Source organism: Anopheles ziemanni, chromosome 2 (genome assembly GCF_943734765.1).
Source record: "Anopheles ziemanni chromosome 2, idAnoZiCoDA_A2_x.2, whole genome shotgun sequence".
In the NCBI taxonomy this organism is placed as follows: Eukaryota; Metazoa; Arthropoda; class Insecta; order Diptera; family Culicidae; genus Anopheles; species Anopheles ziemanni.
The window spans coordinates 18,887,307-18,908,892 of record NC_080705.1 but is presented as its reverse complement, the minus strand read 5'-3'; the positions used below and the strand labels follow the sequence as shown (position 1 = coordinate 18,908,892).

Genomic DNA, 21,586 nt, shown 5'->3' with positions numbered 1-21,586 from the left:
GACCACTGTGGGTGCACTGCTTGAGTGGTCAGAGTCAGAGCCGAGCCGATCACCTAATTACGCAATTCAACGCGTGATTTCTTTGCCCGTCTGATAGCTTTGTTTTTTCCCGGAGACCAGATGATGAAGATGATAATAATGTTAGCGGAATGGAGCTGGAAGTGCCAAAAGAAGAAAACAGAAAAACTATCTAAAGCCAGTAGAATAAAAAAGATGTAATAATAATGCTCACTTGCTCGACAAGTGCGAATGAATTGTTTCGGTTTATTTTTAGCCTTGGAGCTTTTGAGTTTTTTTAAGCGTCAGAACCGGGTTAAAGTGTTTTTTTTTATCTTGTGACTTTTGTCCGCCTTTTATTTCATTGCAAGACCCTCACAGACTTCTGTTTACGTCAGCTGCGAGCTTCGGTGCGTTTAATTAGACGACATTACCATCCGTTATTCAGGGCAACAATTCAGTGGAATGTGTTTTTTGAGAAAAGAGGAAAAACTTCTCGTAATTTTGAGAAAAGAAAAACGAACTCACTTTATAAAATGATGCAATACAAAAAGCTCATACATCTGTCTCTTCCGTGGCAGTGTGAATATGATTTATGGACTGTCAAAGGGTCGTAACTTTTCTTATTTTAGTTTTCCTTTAGACCGAAGAAAATGGGTGGAAAGTGCGGTAGCCCACGACGCTCAGGCAGTATTATGAAGCACGTGAGGTGAAAATTAGACGACATTAAAAGGAAATGGCTCCGAGCATTGAATTCTATTAACGCTTTGTTTTTCTATTAACATCTTGATGGTTCTCGTGCTCCGGGAATGGTTTCGATGACAGATTACTTCTTGTGAGACGGCAAATGGCGATCCATCGGTTCAACGAACGACACAAGCGTGATGCCAGTTCGAAATAGAACTATGATGAACATTTCTTTACCTTTCCAACACTGTTTTGTGCAAGCCGTAAAGAAAGGTACAATCTTGATACCTTGAATAGATAACCCACCATGCCTGAACTAAAGGCGAGTGCAAGGAGACTAAAGCGAGCTGATAAAGCACGGTGAACGCTTCCAAATGAACATACCCTCTGCTTCTTATGCGTTGAGTTGCGATGCATCTCTGCCGGGGCTGCATTCCATCTGGCACAGCATCAGGTTTTCCTAATTAAATTACTCTCGAGCTCCAGTGGATCACCGTCAACCCGGCTGGTTGGTTCTGGTCCTAGTCCTGGACGCCGATTCACGTCGGACCGATTATGCCGTAGTACGTGAGAGAATTGCATCAGGGTGAGGGCATGACCTGTACGAACAATCTTCGAGTACTTCGTCCGTGTGAGTGTCATGCAGCATAATGGGTTTGGCCGCCAAAGATCAGGCCTATGATGCTGATAATGATGATGACGATGACGTGTGTGATGCACTTGCACCTGGCGTGATGTTGGATGCCCGTGAAAGGAAATGGCAGATGATGGTATTGAAGCGCGTCCTATCGCAATTATCTTGAACTAGTTTTTATTTATTTCTCTTGCACTTTGCTGAAGATGCTTTGACCGTGACTGTATGGTTTCTTGTGAGGAGCTTTATGTTAGCTTTATCGAGCACGAGGATATGAGTTAAAGTATTACTATTGAGATAAGAGCTCGGATAGTTATTGACCAATGACGAGGAAAAAAGCTATTAAAGAACTAAACCATGTTATATACTTGATCCTGCATTTTGGCCTGGATTCCAATTCTATTAGCTACTGCAGTTTATGATCTGCTTGCGTAGAACTCGAATCACGCCTGCTTGTCCGATTCCATTTGTTTTTTTTTAAATCGCAATCGATATCCAGAACCTACTTGGATTACGCTTCGTTGATCAAATAAGTGCTCGGTGAGAATCAGCAAACACTCGCCTTTGCTAAGCGAATGAAAACCTGTCCTTCGGGTCTTCTTGATAGGACCGTAATTTTCTCGTCGATCGTTAGAAGAAAATCAAACCACTCAACGCGCCCGTACTGATTGGAGTTGTTGGTTCTATGCAAAGCAGGCAGTCCATCGTATACTTATATAATCGCCGTGTGCAGTTTCCGTCAGTGGATGAACAGGTTACGCTCGAGCTCCGTAGAACTGGACTGACCCGGAAACGTTTGAACCAAGCGGCCGAGATTTGATGTGATCTGTAGGCCCGGGAATGCATTGCGAAGAGCATGAAGCTTGTGGTTCTACGAATGCAAAACATCGTTCTTGGACAAGGGAGGTATGAATCGAGTGGATCTAATTTGCCCAGCGGGTTGCTGCATATGTGTGGACACGAGGGCTTTGTCCAGGAGCAGCTGTTGGATGCTGTTTGCAGAGAATTAACATGCATTTGCGGCTGGGCGTCTATTACGTTCGCACCCTTGTCACCGGAGCGGTTGGGAGTAAATATCCCTAGAGGATACCTGGATGTGCAAATGAGATTTCAAATGTATCTAAACATAATCATCAGATCATGTTAAGATTTGTTTTAGTGGAAACCTAATTAAATTATTCACTCAACACCTTCATTTAAAATAAAACAATCTAAACATGAAACTTTTCTCAATTGAAAAGGCATGTAATAGTAAAAGATTGTTAAATGCACCGAAAGATGCTACGATAAGAATCTCACAAGCAGCACACGGTGGCGCATTAGCCTACAACGAAAAGGAAAATAAGTCCTACCGAACATATCTTACACACTTCATGCATTCCACAGACAGATCATTACGAGAAGAGCCAAGGCACGAAAGCGACCATTGGAAATAGATGGACGCCAATGGTTCTCGACTTTGGGCAGCTATCCTTGCATGTTGTTGATGACCGTTCGAAATGGTTCGGTGTTGGCTTTGTTGGGTCTCGAAAAACAGAAAATGACACCCTTTCGAGCCGAGGAGCGATCGAAGGGCTGAAAAGAGGAGAAAATGCACACAAACAAAATACTACAGAAACGGTCCGGGAAAGCTTGGACAGCGAGATAGCGCTGGTTCGCTAAATCTTCGCGAACGAAATGCGAACATGGTAGTCGTGACAAGAAAATTGTTCCCTCAGTTTTGTTACAATTATTCATGCGAACCAAGCCGTATTCTAATCCGTCTAACAATTCGATGTTTGCGACGAACAGGATCGAGAGAGGAAACACCGACAACCGATGGGGCAGTATCTGAGAGTTGTTGAAGGGTTGGTTCGCCGATTTTATATCCCTTGTTTTTCGACGGGGATTGAGCATCGATTGATTGACTGTGAAGGCCAGATTAAAACGCTCGAAGCAGATGCAAATGATAGCGAAGATTAGTTTCAGCAAGAATTAATTCTAAAGGGAGTTCAAAGATTGAGAACATAATCTTTTACAAGTCATGAGATACTTTATAATTGTTCCAAGAGAAATGTTAGAAGAAAAAGGTAAGTCTCAAGGTACATATCATGTACAGTTTCCCATTATTTTCTATTCTTTTAAAAATGCAATGAGAAATCAACGTTTCTACATGGTTTTCCTTCCGCATGGCAAACATTTTATTTTCCCTTAACTTGAATGGGCGCCGGGCTCGAACGTCTTTACCTTTCCATCAAGGTTAATGGCCTGTGTCAGGTAAAAGAGCAGCCCGGAACCGAGAACCCGAAACCCGCGGTCACAAATGTGTTCCTTGTAACAACCCACTTCCCGGCGGCAATCGGTTCCATTTCGTATCCGGTCGTTCGACGCCGTGTGTGGTTCATCCAGTCCAGTCAGCCATAAATCGAAAATGAAAATCAAATCAACATCTTTCGCCTATTTTCCTTCCACATTTCCTCGAGGAGCACTCCCACTAGTTGAAGTCCGCCTCGTGCGAATACTTCAAAGCTTGAGTAAATACTTCAGACCGAGCTCAGTCCGAGGGTTTCGACGCATTACTCAGTCGATGTTTATGTTGCCGGCTCATTCCCGACACGATGCTATTGTTGATGAAGGTGAACCGGTGGCGTCTTGACGTTCCTTTTTCCTCTGAACGTTCCAAGTATCTTCCTTGCAGAACGTGGTCAGCTTTGCGGTTGTCTATGCCGATTTGAAGCCCTTCCATGCACATGGACAGAAGTGGTGAAGTGGCGTGACTGTTTATGGACTACTTGCGCTAGAGCGAACACTGGCGCACGTCGATCGATCTCGAAGCTGCTCCTATTCCACCAACTTCAACATGTGCCCTACAAGAGGATTGTTTATTTACGCTGACATTAGGATGTGGAACGTTTCTATGCAGAAGACGAACGCAAAGAACATACCCCATTCCGACTAGTTGCAGGTCTTCTCGCCGGGCGCTACCTAAACAAACATAGGATTCGAAGGCGTTGCATAAATTAAGCTACTTGGATGGAATTTATCCTCCATGGAGGGTTAGGTTTTAAGTTTCAGTATCATTTTCTTCAAAGTGAGATATAAAGTAGAGCTGAAGCAACTCTAGACGCTCTGACGATAATAATTTACAAGATAGTTCATCTAGATATTTGTTAGTATCGCAAAACACTAAGGAATATCAAAAACACCTTCGGAGTACTGCAACTGGCCATTCGTCAACGTCTATGTTCTTTTCTATCTAAGATAGAATGTTTACAACGGAACCTATCAAACAGAACTAATTGAAGACAAGCAGAAATTTATGGTAGCAAAACCTTGTCGTTCTGGGGAGACCCAGCTCATCAATACCTCGGTCGAATAAATAAAATCTACACCATACTCTCGTCTATCCGATCTTTCAAGACGGGCTTGCTGAAGTCCGCCGTGTCGGCACGATGTCAAAAGCCCAACGCGGGGAAGAGCATGGTGTAAAATAACAAACTAGTTGCTAGAAGGGCAAACTAAAAAAGAAACCTTCACCAGCGAACAAGATATGGAGACTTCTGCTTGGAAGTTGCCCAGGAGTTGACCACGGATAAGCGATGGACGCCTCGTCAACCGGCGACCACGTCACGCTTCGGTGGGTTTAATACGTTTAAGCCAAACTAGTTCTGTTTTGTAGTTTCTACAATTGAATTAAATTATCCTCTCCATCACATGGACGGTGAACCTCAGGGCGGCGTACGATCGGGAAGAAAGTATTCGTAAACAATGATTCCGCATGCATAAGTTCAGTCTTCCACCGGAATCGACCGGAACGAATGTGAAAGCTCTCGGGAGCTGATCGTTGGTTTTGTTCCGGGAAAGGTGGATAATATTTTCACAAACACTCGGATCCGATGGCCGAGGAACGTTCGCCTTCTTTGGAGCTTCGTCCGAAGAACCGTCCACAAAGACGACGAAGATGGTGATGATGTTGTCTACTTAGCATTGGAGTGCAGCATAACTGGCATCGGTAAGACGTATCTCTTTCTGTCCGCCGCTCCGGAGATCTGCTGTCAGCGAATGATCCGATTATGATGATTCGGATCGTTGTTCCTACCTTCACACACGCTTTGTCGAGCCGGACGAGAACCAGAACTCGTTGAAAACCGGTGCGCATCCGTGTGCGGTTGGAAAATTGATGTAGAATAATTATGACACTTCTCATTCTTCGTTGCCGCCAAACGTACCTGTGGGGCCACCTCCGTAAAGGTGGAAGAGCATTCGGACAATATCTTCATTTTCCCAGTGGATTACGGTCCATTCGGAGGGCTTTGAGCTCCGGCAGCTCGGAGCTGTGGATTGAATTTCAACTGCGTTCTGTGCTCTACAGTGGCTCTAGAAACCGGTGTAATGCCATAAATTATTGTCGAGCCCACAGTGTTATCCTCTTGGGAAAGGTATATCACGTCATTACGGGTCCTAATTAAGACGTTGAGCTATTGGAGTAAAAACATAGCAAACAGCTTTCATGGAAATCTATAAACAGTGTCATATATAAATATTTTATGCAGAAGTGTTTGCCTCATTAATAGAAATAAGAAAAACTTGCGATTGCTTAAAAGAAGCTAGTCCTTTGGGGAAAACACGCATAAAATAGTTAAACTATTACTTGAAAATGCTCTTTACAAGGCCTACTTGATGAATTGTTCGACTAAATTATGTATGCAAGTTCATAGCCTTGTTTGAGATGTTGACTTATCTAGAGCATCATGTTGGGAGATAAAAGAACTGTAAATCGACTGCGAGCCCAATTTGAATACCTACACTTTCCAAATCGCACGGTGGTGACAAATTGCCAACGGCCGGAAGCTTATCTAGGGAAACTAGTTCAAGTTAAACAAACTATAAATTTTAAATAATATCCATTCCATACTAACATCGTGCTTTTTCCCGTTGCTTCTACTTTCGTTCCAGAGTTGACTGACTATCTGTCACACCAGCAAGCCCGCGTCACATCGGGCAAACCGTTCCAGTTGTCATCCGCATTTTGGAGCCACGAAAAACCTGTTTGCCAAAACATTTTGAGCAAGCAACGGGGAACGGAGGAGAGGATAGCTATCCAGACCGAAAAGCAAACCTTCAAAACAGGGAAAAACAGTTGGAATGAAAATTCGACCAGCGGTCAACATTGAATTGTCCACGGTTCCGGACGGAGTACGAATGGTTGCGAGCAGGTGGCGACGACGATTGCAAGTGAAATTTACAATTTCTCAAGAAGGCATCAGCATCCTTCGTTTCATCTGAGGCCCGTGGTGACATTTTTGTCGATGCACGAGGTGTTTCGGATTCGACGAGTCGCGAATCATGCAGACGGATACGCGGAGAGGACACAAATAACGAAAAATTTGAGGCAACATTTTCGTCTGATTGCGTTCCATTTCGGGTGTGTAGCGACATTGTGCAGTTTGTGTTGGTGTGAGCGTTCTGGAATATTTGTGATCCTCACCTTGAGGATTCGGGGATCCTCAACCAAAGACCTGGCAAGGATCCGGACGTGGCAGGACGGGAGTTCCGAAAGGGAGTCGGCAATCGATCAGCAAACTGTTTTTGCCAAGAGTGCCCTCAACACATACACACATTAAACCTAGCGTCCGAGCGAAACCAGTTCCACCAAATGAGGAGTTGACATGGTGACATGTTGCTGCCGGACCAAACGTACGAGCAGGCGAACTTACGCCAGGAGCGTCTGCGCGTACGATCATCGACGGCGTTCGACGACGACGACCATGGAGAGGACCGTGGCTTCCAGCGGTTGCTCGAACTGCGGGGGCTCGACGTGAAGCGGCTTCAGGCTGAGCAGGAGGTATCGTCGGACCGTGTGCTGGCGAATAATGAGATGAAATTCGGTGGCTCCGGAGAGGATGGAAGTGGGAGCAGTGGAGTCGGCAGCTCGACCGACGGTCCAAGAAATGGCAAGCACCAGGAGGTACTCGATGTTCGGCTGCCGATGTCGATGACAAATGGCGGCAAGCACGTGGTGGACTTCGACGGAGACAGTCTGTGGAGTGGTGGAAGGGTCCATCACAATGGTCGCGTTGACGCGGGCAGTCACACGATGGACGTTAGAAGTCGTTCGAGGAGTAGCCAGAGGGCGCCACCGACTTGTGTCTACGCTGAGCCGAAGCAAAGCCGTTCCGATCAGACCGATCGAGGTATCGGACTTGGATCGACAAGTTCAGTAGGAAGCAGCGGACTCAGTTACTCCAGCGATTCTTGCGATGAGGAGGACAATCGATTCGGTCCAGAAGATGTGTCTAGGAAGGCATCATCGCTACAAAAAAAACGGATCAACCCTGACCGAAGGGAGGGATCTCTATCTCCACCGAAAGTTCCTGATGGAGAAAGCTGGGCTCCGGATCATGGCGAGCGCGACGACTACGACAAGACGTCGGACTTCTTCAACAACATTCCAGAATTCCATGGCGAAGCCCTCGGACCTTTTAGTCTGGCGGATAAAAGAACCGAACCAGACTGGGGCAGCATACGGACGAACGTGGACATCCTACGCGCCTGCGAGCTCTTCCTGATGCGACACCGGATGCGACCGGACTTTTTCTGCAAGTACACCAAGGCTATGAAGTAAGTCCGGAACTACACATTCTTAATCCTGAGTACTCTATGACATTGAGAATACTTACGTTTCCTTTCTCTTTACTTCTTTCATCATTCCGCGATATGATCTACTGTCTATGTCTTGTGGCGCCACCCTGCCTTCCTATAGTCCCTCAGCATCGGCACCAGCATCATTCCCGCTGTCCCGTTCCCGAACTCCAATCGACGATCCTCGGAAGCCAAAGAGTGTGTCCCCGCCAATGCAGCGGCCGGCGTCACGGGCGCACGGTTCGGCGAGCTTTTCCCGCACTTCGATGACCCTGGCTGCCGAAGGGCGAAGTCCACCCGGTGACCGTGGTCCAGGTCCGATCTACAGCGTGCCAAATCGTGCCGGCAAAAAACGCCGCCCTAATGCCGGTAAGTCCTCGCACACATTCTCCTTTGTCCGTTTCATTCTGTCCTAGTTAACGTCCTCCTTCCCTGGGCGGAACGGGTTTGGGATTACATCTCTGCCGGTTTTTTGTTCTTGAAATTGAAATTAATGACCAAATTACTCCGATGTCCGTTTGACCGAACTTGACACCGACGACGGCCTTTCCAAGGCGTACGTCAACTTTAGGATAACACAACCGCACAAGACTGTGTAACTTGTGTGTAAACTTCTTTCTGCAGCGATCGTTTCGGTGTAAGGTTCATGAAAGCAAATGTAATTAATTATCTGGATCACGGAGGCAACGAGGGTAACCTTTTTCACTCCTCTTTATCATTGTCGGATCGTGGAGGAATGGGCTGAAGAGTTCACACTTTCTCAGGCCATTCGGGTCAGGTTCACGAAGCTCTAGCGTCTAATTAACATTCAATAATGAGTTTGTGCTCTGACACCGCTTATGGCTCCTTTTCTGAAAAAAATGAATATAACATGCAGATCAAAAACGTAGTTAGTTCAAAATGAACAAATTGTTAAAATGTAACTTAACGTTTGCTACTTTGATTCCTCTTATCGTTTTTAAGCAATTATTTTTCTACAACTTTCCACAAATAAACTCCACACACTAAAAAAAAGAGGGGCAAGATGTGTCTTGACAGCATGGCATCGTTTTTTCTTCCGATGTGTCAATCAATGATTTGAGGGTGAGCATGGGCAAATTTGTCGGTTCATCCCCATCGCTCATCGGTCATCGCACATGTCAGCGGGTCGAATGGGTCGCTGTCGGTTGATGTTCGCTCAATCAGGAGGAGTGGATAAGGGAGTGTACATCGCTGTATTTTCGCAAGGTGCTGATACGTACTGTCCTGCGGCATCTTTTCGACAAATTTATCCCAAGATGAATCAATCACTGATGCCAGAAGGTGCCGAAAACCTTCGCGCGCCCGTTTTCGGCGAGAATATTTGCAGGCATTACACTTTAAAAGGCAGAGGTTAAACATGAAGCCATCGAGCATGTTTGTTTTGGGAAGCATTTGCGAACGACCGTTCGTTCCGAGCATGACATCGCAGTGAGAGACGGATGATCGATCGTTGGGGATGGAATGTGCCAAGTCTTGGGAATATATATTTTCACATTCCAACGTTGCCAACCTAATGTGAATTAAATTCATTTCTCACTTTAAAATGTTACCACTCTTCCACGGTCGGCCTAAGTTGAATTTGATGAATAATTGTTTAAAAATCATGCCGCCCCATTACCACAAATTTGAGGTATTACGCTCGACAAACATTACTCCCATCAGCTCACCGCAACGATTTCGCTAAATAATCAATTCACCTGCGATTACGGCGCATTGTGCGCTTGACAAGTTATCATTATGTTTGACAACATCAAAAAATCCTCCCATTTCTCTCGCCCCAAACCGGAGGGTCATCGCAGGGCGTCTGTGCTTTTTTCTTCTGTTATTGCTTTATCTTCGAATGTTTTTTTCTTCTGATGCCACCATCCGTCAGCCGGACGAAATGTTCGAGCGACATACGTCGTGGGGTGCGCCTTTCGACAGGCCATCAACACACTCCAACAAAAGGTAAGAACGGACCGGTGGGGAGTAAAAGAGGGAATAAAAAATGATAATTTAAGTTGTATTAACAGTTCTGTGGCAGGTAATTTTTGCTTTGCCGCCCAGATTTTTTAACCAACAGTTTTCTGAGACCCTTTCGATCGTTACGTTTGTTCCGGGCAGTTGTTCCGACTGGAGCTTGCCACTGTTGTATGTACTTATTTTTTATATGTTTTTCTTGGGTGTTTTATACGTGCCTGGACCCAGCTCCTTTGATTCCATTTCCTGTGTGCTTTTGCCCTTTTCTTTTGCCAACCTGTTCGAAGGCGTTTTTTCAACGATTCATTGCGTCGTTTTTGCTCACTCTTAACGTTGTTTGGCCAACCACGGACCGAAAAGGACGAAAAAAGGGAAAAAAGCACGGTCCAATCGAAGCAATTCGAAACCATGGCGAAACGGCAAAAGGTTTCCATTCAATTATACGTTGTAAGTGAGCGATGTTATCAGTTTTAAATTCAATTTTGATTAACATAAGTATGCCCGGTGCGATTAAAATTTATGATTCGTGAAATACCAGAAAATGGGCCCTTCGCCGGACCACAATCATGTTCAGCGTGCGAGAAGGCAAGAAAGAATCAACAATATTCGCACATAAACGCAAAACATACACACGCACGACAACGTGATAATGTGAACGCCTGAACAACACGCAGCCTGCAAGCAAAGAGGAAAGCAAAAGTTGAAGGCTTTCTCGCACGGGCTTAAGACTGCGATCCTTCTGGGGCAGCCGACGTGTGGAAGCGAAGGTTTAGGTTTCATTGCCGCTGTTGTTTTCGACCACAGACACCTTAGAACGAGCATCTTTTTAATGAGATAAACATGATAACGAGCCCTGTTGGCGGGTGAGAATGCCGCTGATAAGCACGCCGCAGCATTGCTGAGTATGCAGCGTGGAATGGGTGAGATTGCATTCACAGATAACAACGCCCATTCCTTTCGCTACAATGTATGAATTATTAATACGACCAGGAAGCAGCAATAGAACGGCTTGTTTGACATAAAACATGAGTTTAGCAAAGTCAGCCTAAACGGACAGGAGTTCGTAAGACAATATATAATTTTAAAATCTTTTTTATCTTGTACTAAAATCATTACCAGTTTAAGATATTAATTGTATTTGATAATTTATGGACTAAGCTATGGTGTAAAGTTGTACTTTGTAGATTAACTTTTCAGCCTCGAACAATTATCGAAGATAGCTCCCGTTTTTCTGTCGTATCAAAGGTTTGTACTAAAAATGTGTGTGATCCTGTGAAGCCAGATTTGAAAGCTTATATTTATACCAGCTCAAGAAAGCTCTCGTAATCCAGAGCTTTTGTTTTGATGGAGCCCATAATATAAGCTTTAAGCATATTGGAGCTTTCATGTTGCAATTTAAATTAAATAAAAGCTTTGTTTTAACGAATGAAGTCGTTTGAAATAGTTATTTTCAAACTGTTATTTTTAAATCATAATTTCATAAATACAGGTTCATATTTTTTAACCATTTAATGACTTTTTAACAACAAATAAGAAACATTTTTCACATTCATACACAACTCTTTACGATATGAAGTAAACACCATCTTTTATTACAGAAAAGATAAGTTCGTTGCTCTGTGTGTCCTAAATCCCACTTTCCGCTTTATCAAAATAAATGTTTTCTTCACACGCAATCAGTTTCGAAAACAATCAAAATTAACCGTTGGATCATAAGTTTGCCCGCAGACACACTGATTGATAAAAGCGTATTATACACAGTGAAATAAAAAAGATGCTAAGGTACAATGCGCCATTATTGACCATTTTCCTTCAGCGCAGTTTTGCCTTTACCTTCCCAATCATTCCACTTTCACGCAAGCCTAATGGACAGATTAAGCCAAAACATTATGAATTAGCATAATAAATTTGAGATATGATCGCGCCCGTTTTCGTGGGTCGGAGTCGGTGGACAAAGGCAGATTCCTCCGGTATCGGGGAACAACAACAATCGCAACGCTTGCGGCCAGGACGATACAATGTTTGCGCGATATTGGGTGTGTTTTCTTTGGTACCCGGTTTCCACCGCATCGACCGAACTCATCTTTGTACGGCGCCGAATAAACTGGAAAAGCCCTCTAGCAAACGTTCGATGATTGCAACCGATCGATAATAAGTCGCCTCAAGATGACTCGTGAAGCAAAACAAAAACCTCGCAAACACATGTGTAGATGCATCATGTCTGCACACTTATTGTTTCCAGTTACGCGTGATGAGAACTTATTCACGAAAAAACGGTCGAAATGAAAAGAGCGCTCCAAAGGTGGAGGGTGAGTGAAGTTGCAACCCTCAACAATGTTGCGGAGCGATTTGTTCGTGCCATAAGAACCTCCCCATGGGCAAGACAAAATATTTCATCGTTCTTTATTTTCCAGAGGTGTTTTGCTATGTCCTCTTTTCGTCTCTTCCCCCGAAAAACCGAATCACTGCCGGCCCTTTTTCGCACAGCACTTGGCGTAAAATTGCGCCACCTTCTCGACCGTGTGTGGTTCCTTTCGGGCTGGTCGGTGGTCGGTTTCCTTTTTTCGCACCCAAATTGTGCCCATCATTCATGGCGATCTGCGGCGCGAATGCCCGCGAAAGGGTCAGGCCAGGGCGGTGATGCAATCAGGTTAAATTCGCCCATTAAAGGAACACGCAGCGAACCGGGCACGTCGTCACGCGAAAGGCTTTTTCTTTTCCGTTTTCGGTGTCCGACCGACCTTTAGCAACAAAATAATCGAACGGCCGCCCATCTGACCCCGGGGCCCGAGCCGCTGACCAGTTTTCTCCTAATTAAATATCGGCGAAAGGTTTTCGAAGCGATTAGAAACGGTTGGAATTCGAAACCCCCTGCGTGCCCCTGTTTTGCCCTGCGCTCCGGGGAAGAAAGCTTAGAAAAACAGGTTCCCACTCCCGAAAAGCTTAGAAATCGGTTTGGAGGATTGGGAACACACTTGGGCACACGGCAACGTCAGCAGTTTTCTGCTCGCTCTCGGTTGGGTTCTTTGGGCTTTCGCGAGACCCTTCGCTCGAACACACGAGGATGGGCAGAGAAAGCGCGGGATAACTGTGGTGGGTGGGGGAAGCGAAGGCCGAAAGTGTGCGGTGTGTGCAAGACATGCACGTAAAACCTGCTCACTTGACCGGACCTTCGCGTGCATGCCTGTGTGTGCCTTGCGGCCGCCATGAACCTGATCCGCGCGATCGACGGCGGAACTCAGTCGAGGTCGTCGCGGAAACGGACGAAACCCTTTTTTGCTAGTGTTGGTACGATCGAGAAAGCACTGGCTGAGAGATAAGCTGTTTTCCAGTTTACTCTTTCTTGGCGCTTCCTGATCATACAGCATCAACATGTTGAAGTGTTCACTGGGAGCTTTTCCGAGGAGCTTTGGGTGAACTGATTGCATGAATGAGCCTTTTTCGTTTCATGTTTTTGATTTTTCTTTTCGTTGACATTGTCCATTGCGTTACTTTTCGGTTTCAACATAACTTATTATAAACAATTTTTGTTATAGAATTTCGAAAAGTTTGCTACGTGGTGGAATGATACAATTTTAGTTTTCCAGGAAAGTTTAAACTGTTATCGAAACAGCATTCTCCTCAGGAAGTATTTATTGTTTGCATGGGTTCGCTGCGATAAATCCAAATCGATAAATTCCAACCGTTTTTTCCTCTCCTGTTTTTTGCATTTCTTTCGGCATAGCGATGAGAAGTTCGGTGTACGCCTTTCGGGACCCTTCAGGCTAGCGATAAACGGAAAACAAAGCGAAACACGGGCGAAAAGAGGGAAAAACAAAATTAAAATTAAAACCGATTCAGTTTCGCGACCCGCGCGACGACTGCACGCGATCTTGATAAATGGAAAAATCGTTCAGTATTTTAATTTCCCTCCACCCTGACCCCCACCGGAGCCCCTCACCCCTGCCAATGGTTCTCGGTTTGCTGCATTTGCATCGAATGCACTCCGGTCGTGTGTTGTGTGTTCATTTTTTTCTTTTGTGGAAAAAATCCCTCCCTCTTGGTGCGCGCCGTTCCTTCTGACCTTACGTCTGCAGCCCGAGACACAGGAGAACGTTACGCAAACCCTTTTTGAAAGCCCCCGAGTCTCGTGCGCGGATAACATCTTGCTCGTGAGTGAACGGCGCGAGCGAGACGGAGCGTTCCGGCGTGTTAGCTTTAAGGTCTAAGAAAGCGAGCAAGATGTTTCCCTGTTTGTTCCTTCGGCACTCTGGCGACGCCGAAGCAAAAGCGTCGACGGCTGGAAACGGCGGACGAAACGTGAATAAATCTTTTGGCATTTTCGATCTCCCTCGCAGCCTTTCTCCCTCTCAACCCCACCGTGTTGGTGGACTTCTCGAGCAACCTCTCAGCAAACCGTCTGCACGCGAGAACGCGTTCGCTCCACCGGACCTGTCGCTTGAAATGTATGCTACAGCTTCACGATGATGAGGTTCGTCGCTTATTCTCGCTCGCGCAAGTCTTTCGTTTGCTGCTCGCGAGCTTAGCGCACGGTGGTTGATGCTGGCAGGCGACGGTGGTTGTGTTGGTGCTGACCGACCGTTTGGCAGGTTGCATTTGATTCTCGGGCACGGTTTTCGTACGCCTCTGTGTGCGTTCGAATCACGAGCCAGCGAAGAGGTGAGCATAAGTTCGAAAGAAGAAACATGCGAGAGGGAGATGTAAGAAAAAGAGATCCATAGCTTGCTCGGTTCGGACCGCAACCGTTCCTGGCGATGGCTTCAGTTTCGAGAAAGTGTTCGCTGACGAAGGCAACGCGAGTGCTTGTGAAGGAGTTCGAGTGCGGATCGGATCGAGTGAAGTGAATGTCACATTTGCCCGACATTGTGAGCCAGAAGATACTTCTAGCATAAAACTGACAACCGTGATAGTTGGCAGAGAGAGTTGAAAACAAATATGGTCCATTCGTTAAATAGTCGCAAGTGCAAAGGAAGGGATGTGAATACAATCGCTGAAGAACCTGTGTCATCCTGTAGGGATGAGAAGGGGCAAAAGCTTCCATTTCGTTGCATCACGCTGTAGCACCTTGATAGGGATGTAAGGGGCTTTGTTAAATATGCTGCCTTTGTAAAACATTCATCAAAAGGGTTGATCGAGACTCGGCGCGGTGTGTTTCTTCAGCAACCTGCAGTTAGTTTCAAACTATTAGTGCACAATAACGAAATCCCCTCGGAAAGAAAAGCAACAACAGGGACAACACAACAATAGCGACGACAACTCCAAATTATCCCAGCCCGTTTCGGTTGCATACGAATGTCTGTGTGTGTTTTTGGTGTCGGAAAGATCATAAAACAGGAATACTCATTCGGTGGACGCGCAACGTCCAGAAAAATAAAAGTCCACAGCAAACCGGGCAGCGCAGAATAAAGACTGGAGGCAGCATAAAGGTCGAGGATTGCCTCTTCGTGCGCACTGGAGGAGATGAGGCTGAAAAGCGAAACAACGGATCAACAACAACAATAACAACAACAACAACAACAACAAGCCAAGCAACGGGGAAGCGAGAAAGAATAACAACAAAACGCAAGAGGAAGAGAGTTGGACTGGAAAGAAAGATCGAGAGACGGGTTTAAAGGAAAGGCAGCAACGGAACAAACAATAAGGGAACGCAAGAAGGAAAACCGAGCTCTTCCAAGGGCGCAAATGGAACGACGACTTGCACAAACGGCTCCTTTCGACCGTCCAAACGAAGCATTATAAATCATAGGCAGACTCTTCTCCCCGTGCACGTGTGTATGCGTGTGTGTGTGCCTGTATGTGTGTATGCTGCTGGACGATCGGTGACGATCAGTTTTCTCCGTGGTTTTGGGCGGCGGAGGATTACGGCAACGAAACGGGACGGCGGCCGCGGTGTCGATGATGCTTTTCGATACGGCGAATGCAGTGAACGAACGCAATCCTCCCGGTCGAAGAAAGAAAACCAAATAAACCCCTTCCCGAAAGCCCCCGTCTGGGCAGCCAGAGTGTTGTTGGCTAGTTGGAAGTAGAAAAGAAAGGAGAAGCGTAAGAATCTCGGGCCGTCGAAGGATAGGAAGTGAACGGAAAAAGTTTGAAGAAGAAAGCGAGACGGTGCGAAGAGAGAGGAATAAAACAGCAGAAAACGCCACGGGAAACCGCCGGGTGTGTAATAATCATCCACGGATAAACACCCCGATCGGGAGTTCTCGAAGTGCTTCAGACCTCGGTTTGCCCGGTTGTGTACGTGTTTCGTTCTCGGTGGGGTTGTTTCTCCCCCCCCATGTATGTGTGCTTGTGCGTGCCTCCGTAGTGCAGGCTCCGGCCCAATGGTCCGGTCCGGTGATCGAAGGCAAAAAAGTGCGTCCAAAACGGGCTAGCGAAGAAGGAAACGAGAAAAAAAAAGTGTTGAATGAAAAATAGGTGTCGCGGAGGAGGCCAAGGAATGATTCCATAACTGCTTGCGGGGTCAGACAAAGTAGAAGCGAATGAGGAAGAGAAGAAGCGAAGGAACGACGCCGAATACCGATTTCTCGACCCGATAATTACCGAACCACCTAATCGTAGGGTTTAGCGCCACGATACACACAAGGAATAAAAAAAGGGAAAAGAAATCACACAATCGAAGCCGAAATTAACATCGACGAAAAAAGTTATAGTAATCCCATCCATCCTTCGGGTCACGGTGTCAAAGCTTACGTGAAGGTGCTTTTGGTTTTGGGAAATTAAAATTGAGAAAGAAAAAGTTAAACCGTGTAGTGTAAACGCTTGCCCGATGACCCTGGATTGCGGTTCGTGAAGCACCTGCGCATATGGTGTTAGTGGAAGCGAGGGAGTGTGCGAGCGAGCGTCAAGATTGTGCCTCACCGAGCAAGATGGCCACCCTAGGCCTGTCGAAGGTGTTCATCCTGGACAAGTACTTTACCGAGCTGCAGAAGTTCTGGGAAACGGAGAAGAAGCTGCAAGGTAAGAACCGGAGATCCGGTATGCGACTCCGAACTGCGGGGTCGGTTTCGTTTTCAGAGGCAAGGCAATGCAATGGTGTTGCGCAAGTAGCGTACAGATTGGACGCTCTGACATTTCAGAATCATCTAGAATTGAGAATGAGACCCTCCACTGAAGACTAAATAATGTTTTCACTAATGTAAAACCATCGGAGAAGACCTAACCCATAGTCGCCACTTATTCGTTTCGACATCACTGACGGCTTCGACCTCTTCATGACGAGCAAAATGGCGTTCTTGAGTGTATTGCTTCTTTCCACACCGAACGCTTAGCTCCTCCGGAAAAGGTTGTAATGGCAAAGGACCGCTTCCATTGCGCCTCCACCATCGGGCCTAATGACGCACGCCATTAATTTCGAAACGAAATTATGCTATTTATATCGTAGCTCATGAAAATGATGCTTTAACTGGTGCGATGGCTCCCGGGAACCGGGTTTTAAGAGACCGATGGAGCCCTACCCCTAAACGGCAAGTGCAAGTGAGCAGCCAATTAATGAACGGTTGCTGCTGGTTTGTCTTGTTTTCGGTTGCTCTTCGCTGTTTTGGGAACCAACCTTTACGAAACCGCTAGAAAAACAACAGAAAAATAGATACCGACTGGGAAGATGTCAACTAAGAAATTGGTGGTAGAACCAGATAACGATCGGTACTGGGGATGGCAATTCAACTAATTGCTTTTTATTGTGCCCACGATGTTGCTTTACACATCGTGGTGGTAGTTAAAATAAAGTGTTTATTCGCGCACCGGTCACTGGGAATGTTTTGTTGAAGTATTCCAGCAGCTCTTGGGCATTAAAATAGGGTGTAAAACTGCGACTTTGTTGTTACGTCAAACAAAGACAAATAAAAATAAAACAGAAAATTGGAGACATTTTGGAAAAAGAAAAATAGAAAAAGCCCAGAATAAAGAAAACATAAACTGCTAAAGCAAGAAAATACTCATTGGGAAAATCCTGTTTGTAATTTGGAATATCAATTTTAAATTATACCGGTCCATTAAGGGCTTACAAGATGTTTTCCTGTTGTAAAGAATAGATGATTCGTATTTCCAAGTAAAGTCATTTAATTCATTTGTGACTTTTGATAATTCTAACAATTTCAATTTGTTGCTTCCCTCGTAAACATCTTATATTTCACTCATGCTATTTGTTTTGCTCGTTAATAAAAGTCGGGACCGTATATGCGAACATGATCCAATGTCGCCGGTTGATAAATGTATTTTCTCGCTGACGGTTAACCTATCACGCGAAACGTTCATCTTCTACGGTTGCAGCTGCAGTTGCAGTGTTTTTTTTTTCTTCATTTACCACAGTGCCGCCTGAGGCACTTAAGGGCTGTTCGCCTTCTATCATCACAATTGGGCGCTTCGATGAGTAAGCTATAATATTCTGCGCTGTCTCGAGACGGACGTCATGCTGTGCCATTTGATGAGCTCAATTCGCCTTCGTCGGTACATCGTCTGGCATTGATGCAACTTCTTTTCATGCTTTTCAAAAAACCTTCGAGGGTGGAGCTGAAAGATGCACTTTAAACAACGGAAGGTACAAAGAAGGTGCCTGGTTAGACGGAACGAAGAGGTGAATGGTTTGGCATTCAAATCAGCCGCAAATGATCGTCTTCGGCAGTGGAATGCGAACTCCGCTGGAGTCCGGTTGCCGATGTTTGCCGCTGGCAGGATTTCTAATTATTGCTCCGATCGGATCCCTTATCAAACGATCGCATTTCTTTCCTCAAATTTATGTGTCTTTGTGTGTCCATTTGCTGGCGTGGCGTCAAGGTGAGATGCCCCGCCGGTTCGGCTGCAGTTTTCCATTGAATTTCGACGCAACTCCATTGCGATAGAACGAAATGCTCGAAGAAAGGGAAAAACATCGTTCCGTAAATTATAACTTATGCGCGCTCGGTTCATTTTTGGTCCTCCGTTTCGAGCGCGACTCCATGATGGCCAGAACCTTGAACTGCGGTAGATTGGGAAGTCCGCCATTCTTTCTCTCCGTCCCCGGGCTCGGATGGTTTGCGTCGACCCTGAGCTGCGCTCGGAGGAGGTTCTTCTTCGACCACGGGATGGTTGTTTTTGTTTTTTGCCCACTCCCCGGATTCCGGCGATTCTTATCCTTTTATTTTCCTTTTGCTTTTTCCATCCTTTTGCGAAATGGGGTTTCGATTCGCGCGTGATCGTCGTCGGACGGTTGCGTTGTTTGTTTTTTTTTTTTTTTTTTGCGAGAAAAACCATCTTTCTTGTCCGGTTCTTGCGCTCCCGGTGGTTTCGGTGTCGGCTCGGTTGTCGGATGAAAATAGTTTTCAATGTCAATGGGATGTTCGGGCAAGGAGTATTATTTAATGATAAAGGACAAGAAATAACAAAGAAAGATCGAAAGAAAACAGGTAACAGGAAGGTTACATATTTATGAATTTAACTTCACTTTTGAGTATCGATAAATATTGTGTTAGTTATTTGTTTCAATAACAACATTCGTGCTGAAATAGTCGTCATACTATTTATTTGTTAAACACATGAAACATTAGCAACTGCATGCAAACATCCTCGACCCATGGTTGATTGTGTTGGTCTGTACGAGACGTGGCAATGTGCTCAAACCACTCTCGCGTACGTTGATTACTTTTGCGCCGTTTCGCCATACAACGCGCGCCGAGAAAGAGCTCGACGAAAGCTCAAGCGACGAACCCGTGCGGCAATAATGGTACGGAAAGAAGATAAACAGGACAACGTCGGTGGTTGGCGGTGGTCTTCCTCAACGTTGATGTCGTGGCTGTCGATGTTCCGATTTCATGTTTGGAACTTGATTTCCCCTCGCTGCACCATCTCCCCGAGCCGTTCTGTAACAGGATGGAACAGAATTTATCGTGGCATTCTTTGGGGAATCGCTGGTAAGTGGGTTGACGGGGGCCACCCGTTGCTCCCCGCCACCAGTTTACCGATGCATCCAATTGAACGGCCAATGGCACCGGGCGGGGAACGATTTGGCGCGCAATGGACGCGTCGTGGTTTCGGCGTTTGGTTCGCGCGTTGTCGTCCTTCGTTTCCGTTTTCCAAGAACTGCATGCTGCAAGTGTTTGACGTGCCCGTGCATGTGCAACGGGGGTGAGGACAGGAGTGACTGGGGCCGGTACCGACAAACGGGTGAAAAACGATCCTCCGAGCGAGCGGAAACATTTGTGTGTGGCTTGGGCAAACGGATAAAAATGTCTGCCGCAGCAATGATGTTTATGCAATGATTTGTGGTGGCCATTTTGCGCTGCGTTCCTTTGCGCTCCCGGTCGCGGTAGGGTGGTATTTTGAATTTTTTATTTCGTCTTTTACTCCCGACAGGGCTGCACCCCTCCCTCCCTCACCCTGTTTGCCACCGGGCCATTGTGTCGCATCGGTTCGCAGCCAGAAATGTTGACGCAATGAAGCTGCAGTTTGTGCGTCATGTTTTTGCTCACATTTATTTACATCCCGCTGCTGTTCGCTGGATGTTTTCTTTCTATCAAACGATCGTGCTGTTGCAGCGGAAGACCACCGCAAATTACACACACACACAAGTTCCCCATCGTATTGCTTTGTTTACCGAAGAAACGACTCGCCTCAAGAAGGACCGAACCGCGAGTTCGGCTTTATTTTCGTCCCGCAGTCTCCGGCGAATGTGTTGTTCAAATTCCACACACAACACAGAAAGATCCGCCCCATCTCCACCGCTTCCTCCACCGTTCGGGGAATGCATGAGTGCGCCACTGTTGGGGAAACGACGTCGGGGAAACAAATCGAAAAGAATTCTCACACAGAGCAAATTATATTCATACATAATTTACGCTCGTCGCCTCGTCGGTACAAAACAACAGAAAAAGGAAGCGTTCTTTTTGTGTTCGTTTCTCTTCCCCACCTTTCCGCACGTTTGAAAGGCGTATCAAATTTCAATTCTCTAATTAAATCTGGCCACTCGATCGGTTCGCTTTGAGCCATTCGGTAGGTTTTCCCTTTTCCTGCTCGCCTTCTGCTGCCAACTTATTGTTAATTTTTCCGGAGCGTTATTTTATGTTCTCTTTTTGAAAAAAAAAAACTGGAATACATTTCATTAGCTTCCTTTATTGAGAATGCGGACCCCATGCATCTTGAGATTTGGTCGTTTTTTTTTTCTTCGAACCACTGTGAAATTCGTGGACAAAACAATCTTCTGAAAAACGTAAATGGTACATTGCCCCGGGAGCTCACTCACTGTTAAAGGTTTCAAGCACAATCAATTGTTGGTGAACTTTTACATCGCCTTTTGTTCGCCAAACGTAGAAGGAAACCCTTTCAAACGACACCCACTCGGTGAAAAACGGACCCAAACGATCGCTTTCAATTTCGCAGCCAAGCTCTGGCGTCGAATTTTTGTTTCGACGTGCCGCAGTGGTTCGTCCACTGACGCCCGCAAGTTCACTGTACTAACCCACTTCCCTCGTGCGGTTTTTGCTTGGAAACTCAATAGCCCCCAGTGTACGGCTTCCACAGCATTCGCGACGCCGATGTGCTTGCTTTACCGTGGGTTCTTTTATGTTTTGCCTCGACGAGTCTCCTCCAGCGAATAGAAACGTCTGATCCCTGGAGGGAGTGTACAAACCCGTGAATGTCCACCGAACGACCACCAAACCAAATCCCCTAACCACACACCCCAGTCGGCCCGGG

At 46.0% G+C, this 21,586-nt stretch overlaps 2 protein-coding genes across 2 annotated transcripts in view; both read left to right on the top strand.

Moving 5' to 3' along the window:
- The first annotated feature begins 6,974 nt into the window (after window positions 1-6,974).
- LOC131293118 (uncharacterized) lies at window positions 6,975-8,580 on the top strand. The gene is made up of 3 exons (XM_058321195.1): window positions 6,975-7,918; window positions 8,061-8,308; window positions 8,564-8,580. Exons 1-3 carry the CDS (start codon window positions 6,975-6,977, stop codon window positions 8,578-8,580), a joined length of 1,209 nt encoding a protein of 402 aa, XP_058177178.1.
- Window positions 8,581-16,725: 8,145 nt separating this feature from the next.
- LOC131290923 (unconventional myosin-Ia-like) overlaps window positions 16,726-21,586 on the top strand; it is a 32,621-nt gene continuing 27,760 nt past the window's right edge. Inside the window, 1 exon segment of the mRNA XM_058320114.1 lies at window positions 16,726-16,879. Coding sequence (XP_058176097.1) covers window positions 16,726-16,879 — 154 coding nt within the window.